We start from the raw sequence: 16,328 nt of genomic DNA, 5'->3' as shown, positions 1-16,328 counted from the left end.
CTGGTTTTACTTCGATCAGCATGAGGAATTGTGCTAGAGAGGCATTCCACACTCAGGAAGAAAGCAGGTGGGAGGTGAAGGGTTTTAGGCTCAACCACAAGGGTCCCTCCCTCTTAATGCTCACCAACCCTCTCTGTGTTCCTCCTGCAGTGCCAGGGTGAGTGAATTCCCTGCTGTCCAGACCCGCCAAAGAGCCTGTGGCTAAATGCAATTATAGCATCTCTAACGAAAAAAACTAAGTAAACAATTACAACCGATTTTTCTAAGAAAATCAGCTTTTCATTATCTTCTACACTTTAACAATACAGGACAATATGACATCTTAATGTTGTTATCTCACTGAATGGAATCATGTATATGATACATGTGAAAATAAACTTTTTTTTTAAGAATCAAACAAATTAGTCTGGAACATGATATCATTACCATTAAGTGATTTATTTTTTATTCTAAAGTAAACTGCATTATTTTAAGAAAAGGGTAGTAGAGGTGAGTATATTTTTGGATCTTCACACTCTTTCATATTATTGCAATTTTTAAGCAAATTTATAATATGAAGATAGAGCTAAAAGTAACAGCAAAACTGACCACAAAAATCAAAATCTTAGAACTAAAAAAGAGTAAGGGATGATAGAAATGTCAATTTATTTTAATCTTTTTGTCTTACTATATGTTACTAAGTGTATTCTTCAACTTATCCCAGTAAAGCAGCAGGTACATCAGAAATTAAGCTACCATTAACACTAAACAACAAAAACTTCTATCATTCTCTGACTCATTTAATGAGAGAAATTAAATTATTACTTAAAACAGAGACACATCCAGATTTGTGTTAGAGGTTATGTCCAGATCAATTACTTCAGGAGAAGGCAATGGCACCCCACTCCAGTACTCTTGCCTGGAAAATCCCATGGATGGAGGAGCCTGGGGGGCTGCAGTCCATGGGGTCGCCAAGAGTCGGACACTACTGAGCGACTTCACTTTCACTTTTACTTTCATGCATCGGAGAAGGAAATGGCAACCCACTCCAGTGTTCTTGCCTGGAGAATCCCAGGGACGGGGGAGCCTCATGGCTGCCGTCTATGGGGTTGCACAGAGTCGGACACAACTGAAGCGACTTAGCAGCAGCAACTTAGCTGCAATTACTTCAAGCCCGTGGTTGCCGGCAGGCAGTCCCTGGAAATCAGCATCAGCCTCAGAGCTTTTGAGAAATGCAGACTCTTGGGCAAGAGGTCAGATCTCTTCTATGAATACCTCTGGGGGTGGGGCCCAGCAATCAGCACTTTAACAAGTCCTACAGGTGATTCTGATGCCCATTAATGTTTGAGAAACACTACTTGAAATAACATGTGAGGGGCTTCCCTGAGGGCTCAGTGGTAAGGAATCTGCCTGCCGATGCAGGAGACATGAGTTCGATCCCTGATCCTAGAGGATACCACCTGCCATGGAGCAACTTAAGCCTATGCGCCACAACTACTGAGCCTGTGCTCTAGAGCCCGTGCTCCACAACAAGAGAAGCCACTGCAGTGGGAAGCCTGTGCAACACAGCTGCAGAGTAGCAGCCACTCTCTGCAACTAGAGAAAAGCCCGCACAGCATCGAAGACCCAGGACAGCCAAAAATAAATAAATAAATAATGTTAAAAAAAAACCCCATGTGAGTGCTATTTTTTTCTCACTTTACTTTGATGCTGTGTATTTGAATACCTTTCATCAAAACCACTGGGAATAGCAAGTAAATTTTCTGTGTCTATGCTCAGTCGCTCAGTCGTGTCTGACTGTTTGTGACCCCATGGACTGCAGCCTGCCAGGCTCCTCTGCCCATGCAGTTTTCCAGGCAAGGATACTGGAGTAGGTTGCCATTTCCTACTCTAGGGGATGTTCCCGATCCAGGAATCAAACTTGCGTCTCCTGCACTGGCAGGCGATTCTTTACCACTGCACCACCTGGGAAGCCCAAGTAAACTTCAGACCAATAAAAATCCCAGAAGACAAAGAACAATGCGTATTCTAGAAGAACAAACCAGAAAAATGTCTTATGTTCCTAAGGAGACTGAACCACAGAGACATCCTGTGTGTGTGTGTTCAGTCACTCAGTTGTATCCAACTTTATGGGACCCCGTGGATGGTAGCCCACCAGACTCCTCTGTCCCTGGGATTTACACCTGGCGAGAATACTAGAGTGGGTTGCCATTTCCTCCTCCAGGGAATCTTCCAGACCCAGAGATCGAACCCATGTTTCCCAATGCAGGAGCATTGGCAGGTGGATTCTTTACCACTGAGCCACTGGGGAAGCCACAGAGGCATCCTAGGTTTTACTAATTCAATGCCTTGCCTGAGTCCAAAATGGAGGTGCAATATACCTAAAACCAGACCATTCCCACTCCTGGTTCATTCTGCCTGGGACACCCGCATCCCTCCCTGATCTCATCTTCTAGTCTAGAATCCTTGGGTGAATCATCTAGGACAATTCACTCCCTGCTCAGCGAGCTAATATATCTTCTAAATATCTTCAGTGACACATGTGTCACATAAGTAAAAGATGCCAGGGAGTGCCTTTACAATTATGTTCAATACGTACATATGCATGGATCTGTGGGCATACATACATAAATTGGGAAATAAATTTAACTATACAGCTGTCTCCCTTATAGCCTTGGGGCTCTTTAGATGAGGGACTATACCATATGCATTTTGGTTTCCCAAGGGTCTAGCAAATCCCCACATGGGATATGTTTGTAGAATGATGTTATTTTGGTAGCAATATAATTCGCAAGTCACTTTCTCAGAGGATAATGAAGAAATGGGCTAAATTCACCTGAAACCAATAGGATCACTTAGACAGACAGAATTTTAGTATTTAAATTGAGCATCGAAAAGTGTCTAAACATAAAGACAGCCTAAAGTCATTTGTTAAATACCATTTCAATAACATCAACTAAAGTCCCTTTTAACAACCATTCTGAAACATCATAAGAACAGAACATTTTTTCTTGATCTTAGCAAGATATTACCTAGTGTCTGATACATAAAGATTAATAATATTCATAATTTTATTCTAGTAAGTGTAACTGCAGATACTATTTTTTCACCTAAATCAAGTATCTGGTATTTTTTTGAATTTTAATTTATCTCCAAGGAATTCTATAGGGACTCCTAATCTTTCTGAAATCACAGCATTCATTTTTGTTTTTTTTTTTTTCTTTTTTTCTTTTTTTTTGGCCAGGCAGCATTTGGGATCTTAGTTCCCTGCCCAGAGATCGAACCTGCATCCCCTGTATTGGAAGCACAGAGTCTTAACCACTGGACCACTAGGGAAGTCCCACAGTAATCGATTTTGTTATTTATAAATCCCCATCTTTCTGAAATGTAGTAAATACTTATTTTCAAACAAAATGGCACATCTGTTCTCTAATCCTAGATTGCAGGAATTCAAAGACATAGCTTTAACACTACAAGTTGCTAATTGCTCCACTGCAATTTCTTTAAACTTAAGAGGCTTTGTCTGTTATTCATTCCAAACAAGTTACTGAGGGCCTGACAGGTGCCCAGCACAATGCTAATCTTGATATAAAAATAATGAATTTTATCACTGGGTAGCATCTACCAAATTTTCTCATTCTTTGAATTACCTATACTTTTATTGTCAGTAGTCACAAAAGCTCAGAAAGCTGTATTAGTTTTATACACACATACATATGTGTATATATGCACACAAATATTCTCCCTCCTCTCAGTTGGTATGGCTAGTAGCCAGCCTAGCCTTCCAAATGTCCAGAGAAATGGTATAGAATCATGATTCTTCTCCAAAAGTGACCATCAATTACACAATGGATATGTTTTTAAGTATGGTGGCTTAGTTGCTAAATTGTGTCTGACTCTTGCAACCCCGCAGACTATAGCCCTCCAGGCTCCTCTATCCATGGGATTTTCCCAAGCAAGAATACTGGAGTGAGTTACCATTTCCTTCTCTAGGGGATCTTTCTGACCTGGAGATGAACCTGGGTCTTCTGCATTGCAAGTTGATTCTTTACTATCTGAGTCACCTGGAAAGCCCATTTTAAGTATAAAAATCAATTATTAGCACTTGAACTCAATATATGTTGGGATTTCTCAAAATCTTCCTAAAAAACAATATGGCAGTAAAATTCACCTGATATCCTGGCATGAAGATTCTGCTTCATGGAGAGACCTTCAGGCTGAGAAAGGGACTGGAGAATCGTCAAGGCTGATCTTCTCAGTGCATTATCAAAAATAGTTAGCACTTCATTAGGGAAGGCATTGAAATATTCCCCAATTTCCATGTTGGTCTCAAAAAGGGTCATGGCATTAACCACAACTGGGTAATGAGCATCTTCGTCTCTTTCCTTCAAGATGAGAAGTATGTCGTTCTTATGGTACTCTGAAACATAGGACTCAAACACTTGACCAACCAATGTAACTTGATCGCTATTCATCTTGATCTAGGTAACTAAAGAAAGAGAAAGGACTGTGTTATACCTTTGCTTTTCTAGACTTATACACTAGTTTACAAAAAAGACTGTTTGGCTGTAAACCATTCTGACTTTGCGCCAGACTCTAATTTGATCTGAATTATCTGTTATATTCACTTGCCTGGAAAATTCCATGGACAGAAGATCCCAGTGGACTACAGTCTGTGGTGTCACAAAGAGTTGGACATGACTTAGCGACTGAGCACAATTATTAAGCACATAAAATCTTAAATGCCAGTCTTTTGGTTTAAGTTCCTCCTAGTAGAGTTCTTTGCAAGCATCCTGGTTCCAGGTTTTATTCACATAAAAAACATTTTTCTCTCTCTCCCTGGCAAACCTAGTCTCTCTCTCTCTCACACACACACACACACACACACTCATTTGTATTCTGCTACATACTACTATTCAGACCGGTAGCAATTCTGACTTAAGGAGTTAACAAATTGGCTTTAGAAATTTACATTTGGAGGTGCAAGTGTTCCTATTTTCTTTTTCTAACCTCGGAAAACTATTGTTGTTTTAGTCTCTAAGTCATGTCTGACTTTTTGAGACTCCATGGACTGTAGCCCATCAGGCTCCTCTGTCCCTGGGATTTTCCAAGCAAGAATACTGGAGTGGGTTGCCATTTCCTTCTCCAAGGGATCTTCCCAACCCAGGGATCAAACCCAAGTTTTCCATGTCTCCTGCATTGGCAAGTGGATTCATAACCACTGAGCCTCCTAGGAAGCTCCACACTAGAAATTAGCTGGCAGGAAAAAAATGGCTTCTTAAAAATAATTTTACTTCTTACCCACTTTGTTCTTTCAGTGCTTATGACTGGAAGGGGTTCAGCTGGCTTCAGCAAAAACAGTCGTGAAAAGTATAAAAAAAAAAACTAGGAAATTAAATTGAGGAAAGGAAACTGTCTCTAAATGAGAAATCACTATGATTAAAAGTAAATATATTACATTTTAATTTATATCTACAGATTAAAAAGGGCCTGCTGCTATTCTATTTTCATGAATATATGTAGATAACATGTACAAGGCACTATTCTGGGAAATGAAAAAAGCACAATAAAAGGTCCTCTATGCCTCAGATAACCAAAGAACAGATCAAATGAAGTGATGTTCTAACAGTGGTAAAAATGCAATACAAATGGCAGCACAAAAGAGACAAGAATTAAATATAAATGGAGTGACAACCCCAGACGTGCCAAAGGACAGTTACAAATAAACTGCCCAAATTGATCATTTAAGAAATTCACATTTGGTTTGGAAACAGACCACTGGAGGACAAATGTCCTTTGACTTATTTCATTCAATCAACATCTGTTGTCCTAGAAACAGATGAAAGAAGACTGTTATGACATTCACGGTTTAGCATCCTAAATATGTGTTACACGTGCTACTAGCAATATTTTGCTTTCTCTGGGAAACTACTCGAAGGTATGAAAGGAGTAAGGGCTACCACAGTTATGTCAAGAATTCTGACACTTACTGGATGCCAATGTGAGATTAAGAGAAGCATAGGCCACTACACTGATAAGTATTTTGTGTGCAGTAGGTATAAATTCAGCTAAGGGTAAAGAAGAAAAAGCACTTGGGAAAGAACAACTAATCACACAGTATTTTCATATTTGGCCTTTGCTGGAAAAACAAAACAAAACTGGGACTCTAAGAGTGGCTATAAGATAAGGTCTCAGTTCAGTTCAGTCTCTCAGTCGTGCCCAGACTCTTTGCAACCCCACGGACTGCAGCATGCCGGGCTTCCCTGTCCATCACCAACTCCAGGAGCTTGCTCAAACTCATGTCCATCGAATCAGTGATGCCATCCAACCATCTCATCCTCTGTTGTCCCTTTAGATAACCTCTAAGATTCTATAAATGCATATTAAATTTGGAGCCCAAAACTTAGCAACTTAAAAGGCAGTTCCACATAAGGCTGGAAGGGGGTAGTCTCAGAATTCATGGTTCATATTAAGATCAGTTTAAATTTCGCCTAGTCTTTTTGAAACAGCATCACTAAAAAAAAAAAGCATTCACTTTCAATATCTGGGCACAACTGACTAAGCAGCTTGCTAACTCTAGAAATACGCTCACCCATACTTGAGCAGCGTTTTACAACTTTCAAGTTCCTTTTTCTTTTTCTTATGGAATATTTGAAGACAAATAAATAAAGCCAGGTTGTGCTACTTTATTCTCTTAAGTAAATCGCCAACAAGAAAAACCCAGGGGACTTCCCTGGTGGTCCAGTGGCTAAGATTCTGTGCTCCCAATGCAGGGGACTCAGGTTTAGTCCCTGGTCAGGGAAATAGATCCCACATGTCTCAACTAAGACCCATGCAGCCAAATAAATAAATATTAAAAAAAAAAAAAAAAGAAAGAAAGAAAAACCCAGGAGGACGCATAAGCTTTAACTTCCAGCTGGGTCCCTGGGAATCACAGCCCGCACACCCGCTGCACCGCCCCTCCGGGGGCCACGCCCCTGCACCCTAAGATCCGCCCTCTTTGGCACCGCCCCCTTCCCGCCCCCCAGCTTCAGCTCACCGCCTCCTCCCCGCGGGCGCTCCGCAAACGTGGAGCCAAGTTGTGCCCGGAGAACAGCTTTCCACACTTCCGTCTCTGGACACTGCCCGTGCCCGACAACAACACTTCCTAGGCTCGGCTGCGGGCAGCCGCGTCGCCGGCCCAGGCCCGAAGTTGAATAGTTTTGGAATTAACCAGGTGTGGGCAAGACTTGGGACGCACTGCGGGAGAAATAAAGAATGGTGAAACGAAGCTGCGGCTTTCACTTACTGGCGGTTACGCGGTGTCAGAAGTCACCGGGGGCTGCTCCCGACGCTGAGGGGCACGAAGGGCTCAGGCCCGGCGGCGGGGTAGTGCGCGGGGCCCGCGAGGCGGGAAGAGGCCCCGGGTGGAGGCGGGCCGGGTGGCGCGCGCGGGGCCGATGGAGTCGCCGTCGGCCCCGGGGACGCGCAGGCACCCGCGGGTCCGCCTGGCGCCAGGGCGAGATAGGCGCCACGCGGGCGGCTTGATCGGGCCCGCGCTCCCGAGGGACGCCGGGCCGCGCACTGCCTCAAGTTGGCGGCTCAGGTGCCTCTTCCGGGTGGAGGAGCGGGCGGGCGGGCGCGCGCCCCGCCGAGCGCTGCCGGACGAGAGAGGCGGGGCGGGGCGGGGCTGGATGGGAGGAGCGAGGCGGGTCCCGGCCCGGGCGCCAGGAGCCCCGGGGCGGGCTAGACGGACCGGTAGGCGGTGACTCTTAGGTTTTGCACGCGCTGGGCTTTCCTTCTGTCTTAAGACCTCTGCCAGACCCAAAGCCTGCAAGATTTTTCTGTTTTCTTCCACAAGTTTTAGAATGAAGGTTTTAAGTTTAGGTTTATGATTCATTTTGAGCTGATTTTTTGATATGCTGCAAAATACGGATTTCTTTTTGCGAAATATGGATCTTGGGATAATTTTATTAATAGAAATCTACCATTATTAAAAGAGCTATATTTTTTCCACTGAATAGCCTTTGGACTTACCTCCAATGTCAGTTGTCCTTATATGCGGGTCTAAGACTTAATATTCTGTTCCCCGATGTATTTGTCTAGCTTTATAAAAATACGGTCATAAACAGGGTCATTTGAAAAGACTCTGATGTTGGGACAAATTGAAGGCGGGAGAAGGGGACGACAGAAGATGAGATGCTTGGATGGCATCACCGACTCAATGGATGTGAGTTTGCGTAAACTCTGGGAGCTGGCGTAAACTCCGGGAGCTGGCGATGGACAGGGAGGCCTGGCGTGCTGCAGTGCATGGGGTCGCAAACAGCTGGACACGACTGAGCAACTGAACTGAACTGATAAAAACACGAGGTTGTCTTAATTACTGTAACTAAAATGAGTCGTGAAATCGGGTAGATCGTTTGGCCTCCAGTTTTGTTCTTTTTCAAAGTTGTTAGGGCTCTTCTGTTCCATATGAATTTTAAAGCCAGCCTGTTGTTTTCTGTGAAAAAGCTGGAATTTTTATTGGGGTTGCATAGAATCTGTTGGAGAAGGCAACGGCACCCCACTCCAGTACTTTTGCCTGGAAAATCCCATGGACGGAGGAGCCTGGTAGGCTGCAGTCCATGGGGTTGCGAAGAGTTGGACACGACTGAGCAATTTCACTTTCACTTTTCACTTTCATGCATTGGAGAAGGAAATGGCAACCCACTCCAGTGTTCTTGCCTGGAGAATCCCAGGGACGGGGAAGCCTGGTGGGCTGCCGTCTATGGGGTCGCACAGAGTTGGACACGACTGAAGCGACTTAGCAGCAGCAGCAGAATCTGTAGGTCAGTATGGGAAGAATCTACTTGTTATTAGTATTTTATGACCCTTGAATAAAGTAAACCTCCCTGTCTATTTAGGGGTTCAGTTCAGTTCAGTCGCTCAGTCGTGTCCGACTCTTTGCGACCCCATGAATCGCAGCACGCCAGGCCTCCCTGTGCATCACCAACTCCCAGAGTTCACTCAAACTCGAGCCATTTCATCCTCTGTCGTCCCCTTTTCTTCCTGCCCCCAATCCCTCCCAGCATCAGAGTCTTTTCCAATGAGTCAGCCCTTCTCATGAGGTGGCCAAAGTACTGGAGTTTCAGCTTTAGCATCATTCCTTCCAAAGAACACCCAGGGCTGATCTCCTTCAGAATGGACTGGTTGGATCTCCTTGCAGTCCAAGGGACTCTCAAGAGTCTTCTCCAACACCACAGTTCAAAAGCATCAATTCTTCGGCACTCAGCTTTCTTCACAGTCCAACTCTCACATCCATACATGACCACTTGAAAAACCATAGCCTTGACTAGATGGACCTTTGTTGACAAAGTAATGTCTCTGCTTTTGAATATGCTATATAGGTTGGTCATAATCTTCCTTCCAAGGAGTAGGTGTCTTTTAATTTCATGGCTGCAGTCACCATCTGCAGTGATTTTGGAGCCCAGAAAAATAAAGTCTGACACTGTTTCCACTGTTACCCCATCTATTTCCCATGAAGTAATGGGACCGGATGCCATGATCTCCATTTTCTGAATATTGAGCTTTAAGCCAACTTTTTCACTCTCCTCTTTCACTTTCATCAAGAAGCTTTTGAGTTCCTCTTCACTTTCTGCCATAAGGGTGGTGTAATCTGCATATCTGAGGTTTTTGATATTTCTCCCGGCAATCTTGATTCCAGCTTGTGCTTCTTCCAGCCCACCGTTTCTCATGATGTACTCTGCATATAAGTTAAATAAGCAGGGTGACAATATACAGCCTTGACGTACTCCTTTTCCTGTTTGGAACCAGTCTGTTGTTCCATGTCCAGTTCTAACTGTTGCTTCCTGACCTGCATATAGGTTTCTCAAGAGGCAGGTCAAGTGGTCTGGTATTCCCATCTCAGAACTTTCAACAGTTTATTGTGATCCACACAGTCACAGGTTTTGGCATACTCAATAAAGCAGAAATACATGTTTTTCTGGTACTCTCTTGCTTTATCGATGATCCAGTGGATGTTGGCAATTTGATCTCTGGTTCCTCTGCCTTTTCTAAAACCAGCTTGAATATCTGGAAGTTCATGGTTCACATATTGCTGAAGCCTGGCTTGGAGAATTTTGAGCATTATTGTGCAGTAGTTTGAGCATTCTTTGGCATTGCCTTTCTCTGGGATTGGAATGAAAACTGACCTTTTCCAGTCCTGTGGCCACTGCTGAGTTTTCCAAATTTGCTGGCATATTGAGTGCAGCACTTTCACAGCATCATCTTTCAGGATTTGAAATAGCTCCACTGGAATTCCATCACCTCCACTAGCTTTGTTCATAGTGGTGCTTAAGTAATCTCAAAATTTTTTGCTGTTTTGTCAAATTCATCTGTCAGATTTATCCCTAAAATCATGGGAAAGAAAGGACCATACTTTTTGATTATATATAAATGTTACCAGTTTCAATTTCTGGTTGTTCTTTGCATACAATTGATTTTTAACATTTTATTATTAAAAATTTTAAAGCAGTTTTAGGTTCATAGCAAAATTGAATAGGAAGTACAAAAATTGCCCATATAATCCTTGTCTCCACACAGCTGCAACCTCCCTATTAGTATCCTTTTACCAGAGTGGTGGATTGGTTAAAATTGATGAACTGACATTAACACATCATCATCACTCAAAGTCCATGGCTTATAGTAGGGTTCACTCTCGGTGTACATTCTGTTTTGACAGAGGTATAATAAAAGGCATCCACCACTGCATGTTACACAGAATAGTTTCACTGGCCTAAAAATCTAAAAATCATCCCTCCAACCCCACTAACTCCTAGCAATAACTGATTGTTATACTCTCTCTGTAGTTTTCCAAGATATCGTGTAGTTGAAATCATACAGTATGTTGTCTTTTCAGATCGGCTTTTTCACTTAGTAATATACATTTAAATATCTTTCATGCCTGTTCATGGCTTGGGCAGCTCATTTCTTTTTGGTGCTGAATGATATTGCATTATCTGCACATACCACACTATCCACTCACCTACAGAAGGACTAATTTTGGTTGCTTCCAAGTTCAGCCAATTATGGATAAAGCTGCCATAAACAACCACGTGCAGATTTTGTGTGAACATAGTTTTCAGCTCCTTTGGGTAAATACAAAGGAGCATGACTGCTGCATAATATGGTTAAGAGTAGTTTTGTAGGAAACAACCAAAATGTCTTCCAAAGTAGCTGTACCATTTTATTCCCATCCACCATGAATGAAAGTTGCTTTTGCTCCACATCCTCTCCAGCATTTTGTGTTTTTAGTGTTTTGAATTTTAGCCATTCTAATAGGTATGTAGTATCTCATTGTTATTTTGCTTTGCATTTCCCTGTTGACATATGATGTTGAATATCTTTTCATACACTTAACTTTTATCTGTATATCTTGGGCGTCTTCCGGTCTTTTGCCCATTTTTTAGTAACAGTGCTTGTTTTCTTATTGTTGAGTTTATTTTTCTCAGAAAATGCCTCCAAGGAAGAATGAAAACAGATATTTGAAGATTTGTTACTTTATACATTTGGCATTTTTTAGATAAAAAACACTCTACAAATCCAAAGGCTATAATGTTTTAATATGTGTAATTACATTTTATATGATTCCATTTTCTCTCCATTCTTAGCATTGTTATGCTTTTTAAAAAAATCAGTTGCCTAATAGAATTTGCAATATACGTTATAATTAAGTCCACTTTCAAGTAACACTATACTACTCCAAGTATATTATAGTAGCAAAGTAATCCTCAATCTTTCCTCCCATCCCTTGCATCATGGCACTCATCCACTTATATAAGCTTGTAAGACTTAACTATGCATAATAAATATATTGTTGCTATTATTATGTGGAGCACACTGTTCTCTGTTAGATCAATAAGTTTTTATTTTCATTTAGTTTTTCTTCAGTACTCTTCCTTAGTTTATGTAGATCTGAGTTTCTGACATATTATTTCCTTTCTCTTCAAAGAACTTTTAACTTTTCTTGCAAGGCAGACCTGCAGGCAACAAACTCCCTACATTTTTGTCTGAGAAAAATATTTTTACTTCACTTTTGAAGGATAATTTTGCAGGGTACGAATGATAGGTTGGTGGGATTTTTCTCTCAACACAAAATATTTCACTCTGCTTTCTTGTTGCTTGCATAGTTTCTGAGGGGAAGTTGAATATAATCTAATCTTTTTTTTTTACCCCTCACAAGTGTTTCCCCCACCCCTGACTTCTTTCAGGATTTTTCTTTAACATTCAGTTCAGTCGCTCAGTCGTATCCAACTCTTTGTGACTCCATGACCGCAGCACACCAGGCCTCCCTGTCCATCACCAACTCCCAGAGTTCACTCAAACCCGTGTCCATTGAGTCGGTCATGCCATCCAACCATCTCATCCTCTGTCGTCCCCTTCTCCTCCTGCCCTCAATCTTGGCCAGCATCAGGGTCTTTTCCAAAGAGTCAGCTCTTCGCATCAGGTAGCCAAAATATTGGAGTTTCAGCTTCAACATCAGTCCTTCCAATGAACACCCAGGACTGATCTCCTTTAGGATGGACTGGGTGGATCTCCTTGCAGTCTGAGGGACTCGCAAGAGTCTTCTCCAACACCACAGTTCAAAAGCATCAATTCTTTGGCACTCAGCTTTCTTTATATAGTCCTACTCTCACATCCATACATGACCACTGGAAAAACTGTAGCCTTGACTAGATGGACCTTTGTTGGCAAAGTAATATCTCTGCTTTTTAATATGCTATCTGCTGCTGCTGCTAAGTCGCTTCAGTCGTGTCCGACTCTGTGCGACCCCATAGACAGCAGCCCACCAGGCTCCGCCGTCCCTGGGATTCTCCAGGCAAGAACACTGGAGTGGGTTGCCATTTCCTTCTCCAATGCATGAAAGTGAAAAGTGAAAGTGAAATTGCTCAGTCGTGTCTGACTCTTAGCGACCCCATGGTCTGCAGCCCACCAGGCTCCTCTGTCCATGGGATTTTCCAGGCAAGAGTACTGGAGTGGGGTGTGATTGCCTTCTCCGAATATGCTGTCTAGGTTGGTCATAACTTTCCAAGGAGTAGGTGTCTTTTAATTTCATGTCTGCAATCACATCTGCAGTGATTTTGGAGCTCAGAAAAATAAAGTCAGCCACTGTGTCCCCGTCTATTTGCCATGAAGTGATGGGACCAGATGCCATGATCTTAGTTTTCTGAATGTTGAGCTTTCAGCCAACTTTTTCACTCTCTTCTTTCACTTTCATCAAGAGGCTTTTTAGTTCCTCTTCACTTTCTGCCATAAGGGTGGTGTAATCTGCATATCTGAGGTTATTGATCTTTTCCCCGGTAATCTTGATTCCAGCTTGTGCTTCCTCCAGCCCAGCGTTTCTCATGATGTACTCTGCATATAAGTTAAATAAGCAGGGTGACAATATACAGCCTTGACATACTCCTTTTCCTATTTGGAACCAGCCTGTTTGTTCCATGTCCAGTTCTAACTGTTGCTTCCTGACCTGCATATAGGTTTCTCAAGAGGCAGGTCAGGTGGTCTGGTATTCCCATCTCTTGCAGAATTTTCCACATTTTATTGTGATCCACATAGTCAAAGGCTTTGGCATAGTAAATAAAGCAGAAATAGATGTTTTTCTGGAACTCAATTTCCATGATTCAGCAAATGTTGGCAATTTGATCTCTGGTTCCTCTGCCTTTCCTAAAGCCAGCTTGAACACCTGGAAATTCATGGGTCATGTATTGCTGAAGCCTGGCTTGGAGAATTTTAAGCATTACTTTTTTAGTGTGTGAGATGAGTGCAATTGTGCGGTAGTTTGAGCATTCTTTGGCATTGCCTTTCTTTGGGATTGGAATGAAAACTGACCTTTTACATTAATTTGACATTAACTTGTTGCAAGTTCTCAGTCATTATTGCTTTAAATATTTCTTCTGTTCCTTTTTCTTACTCCTTTGGGAATTCCCATTATGTGTATGTTTTGTAATTGTATATGTTTTGACAGTTGTACTTGTCTTGGATATTCCAGTGGGTTTTGCTTCCCAGTTTTGGAGGTTTCTACTGACATATCCTAAAGCTTAGAGATTCTGTTTTCAGCTGTATGCAGTCCACTGAGCCCATCAAAGGCATTCCTTATTTTGGTTACAGAGTTTTCAATCTCTAGTATTTCTTTTTGCTTCTTTCTTAGAATTTCTATCTCTCTGCATACATTGCCCATCTGTTCTTGCATTCTATTTTATCCATTATCCTTTACCTATTAATCATAGTTGTTTTAAATTTTCAGTCTGATAATTCCAATATCCCTGCCATATGAAAGCCTGGTTCTGATGCTTGCTCTGTTGCTTCAGACTGTGTTGGTGTGGGTTTTTTTCCATGTATCTTATAAATTTTTTGTTGAAAGATGATGTGCTAGGTTAAAGTGCTATAAATAGGCGTTTAGTAACGTAGTGATAAGGTGTGGAGTGGGGAGAAGTCTGTAGTCTTATGATTAGGTCTCAATCTTGTGGTTAGGTTTTGTCTCTGGATTATGAATTTTGCATGTTCTTCTCAGTCCCTTCCCTGCTTAGGTGGTACGGGATGGTTAGAATGGGCTGGAACTGGTATTTTCCTTAACCCAGGCAGAAGGCTAAAGGAGATTGAAGTTGTGTATTTCCCTTCCTTCTTGTGGAAGGCTGGAGCCAGGTGGAAATAGTTATTTCTCTTCCCCCAAGGTCAGTTAGTGTCTGGTAGACCCTAGGTTAGGCTCTGGTTAAATAGTTTTCAGCTGAGAACAGAGCTTGCTATGAACAGAACACTCTGGTGTATTTTAAAATGGTTCCCTTTCTCCAGCTCCTGCCAGAGCAGGAAGGGATTTTTCTCCAGTATTTACTGTGAGGAATTGATGAACTCCTGAAGGTAAAACCCGTAAAAGTGTGAGTGGGTCCCTCTGGAGTTTTTAATTTCTCTGACCTGCCCACAATTGGCCTCCAGTGATTTGTCAATTACAGATAAAGTTTCCATACACCAGCACTGGTTCCTGGGGAGGATCTCAGCTCCTGAGTTTCTACTCGGGTAAGTTGTGATTCTCTGTTGTCTCTCCAGTTTTGGGGGGCAACAGTTTGGCCTGTGACCTTACTCTGACAGATTTAAGAAGAGAGATTGATTTTTCAGTGTTTCTGGTTTTTACTGGTTGTTAGAATTGAGTGGTGATTTTCTGGTTTCTTATATGCTGGATAATCTCAATCATCTTTTAGAGAAATTTAAACAAGAAAATAGTTGTGTATATTTATACATATAGTCATAAATTCTGAACTGTGAGATAGTTGGATGGCATCACCGACTCAATGGACATGAGTTTGAGTAAACTCCTGGAGTTGGTGGTGGAAAGGGAGGCCCGGCGTGCTGCAGTCCATGGGGTTGCAAAGGGTCAGACATGACTGAGCTGCTGCTGCTGCTGCTAAGTCGCTTCAGTCGTGTCCAACTCTGTGCGACCCCATAGACTGCAGCCCATCAGGCTCCCCCGTCCCTGGGATTCTCCAGGCAAGAACACTGGAGTGGGTTGCCATTTCCTTCTCCAATGCATGAAAGTGAAAAGTCAAAGTGATGTCGCTCAGTCATGCCCGACTCTTAGCGATCCCATGGACTGCAGCCTACCAGGCTCCTCCGTCCATGGGATTTTCCAGGCAAGAGGACTGGAGTGGGGTGCCATTGCCTTCTCCGCATGACTGAGCTACTGAACTGAACTGATCTTAATTTCCAGGGCCCTTCTGTGGTTTCTTCAAGTATTTTATTTACCTCTTTCTTTTGGCTCCTTTGCAAATTTTTTATTTATCACTGGGTTCAGTAGTTTGTGATTTGCCTTATTCTTTCCTTCAATTTCTTGTTAAAAATGAAAAAACTCAGCTTTTTCCTGTGCTCTTTTTCTGGGTAGGAAAAAGTTGTTTCTTCCTACTATGTGTTTCTTCTCTGTGAGTCTCCTTTAATCTTCACAAAAAACACTTCACTTCTGACACGTCTGAATACCAGAAGTGGGTCATTTAAAAAGTATTTTCTCATGTCCCTAACATGATCCCCTACCACTTATCTTTCATGTTGTTAATTATGTAGTTCTGAATCATTTATCTTGTTTTCTGTAAATTTTTAGTTGTGTACTTTAAAATTATTATACTGCATTACAAGAATTCTTCATTTGTTTTTGTTCAACTATATTGTATTTTCTTTTATTCTACTTTCTCACAGTTTACATTCTGCTAAAATGTGAGCAGGATGAAGGCCCTACAACAGAGCCTTTCACATAGTCGATTCTGAATACCCTTTGTTGAATTCTTGTCATACTACTGGAATATTTTTATGACTCATTTCTCGTCTTTGAATATGTTTTTAAGTCTTTAAAA

General features: G+C 42.0%; 1 protein-coding gene and 1 long non-coding RNA gene across 6 annotated transcripts in view; one reads left to right on the top strand and one right to left on the bottom strand.

The window, feature by feature from the left end:
- MCM9 (minichromosome maintenance 9 homologous recombination repair factor) overlaps window positions 1-7,582 on the bottom strand; it is a 95,730-nt gene extending 88,148 nt beyond the window's left edge. For 2 of the 4 annotated variants that reach the window (XM_055535058.1, XM_055535061.1), the window contains exons 1-2: window positions 7,268-7,582; window positions 4,151-4,468 (exon numbers count right to left, since the gene is read on the bottom strand). In XM_055535058.1, coding sequence (XP_055391033.1) covers window positions 4,151-4,454 — 304 coding nt within the window. In that variant the 5' untranslated portion in view covers window positions 4,455-4,468; window positions 7,268-7,582. The other 2 variants (XM_055535059.1, XM_055535060.1) reach the window with 2 other exon arrangements.
- Window positions 7,583-13,772: 6,190 nt separating this feature from the next.
- Window positions 13,773-16,328, top strand: part of LOC129619746 (uncharacterized) — a 48,878-nt gene continuing 46,322 nt past the window's right edge. For both annotated transcript variants that reach the window (XR_008698077.1, XR_008698078.1), the window contains exon 1: window positions 13,773-15,006. This is a non-coding gene — a long non-coding RNA (uncharacterized LOC129619746). The remainder of the gene's footprint in view (window positions 15,007-16,328) is intronic.

Source organism: Bubalus kerabau, chromosome 9 (assembly GCF_029407905.1).
Source record: "Bubalus kerabau isolate K-KA32 ecotype Philippines breed swamp buffalo chromosome 9, PCC_UOA_SB_1v2, whole genome shotgun sequence".
Taxonomy (NCBI): domain Eukaryota; kingdom Metazoa; phylum Chordata; class Mammalia; order Artiodactyla; family Bovidae; genus Bubalus; species Bubalus kerabau.
Note: the sequence above shows the minus strand (reverse complement) of the source record. Positions and strands in the feature narration are given on the sequence as shown.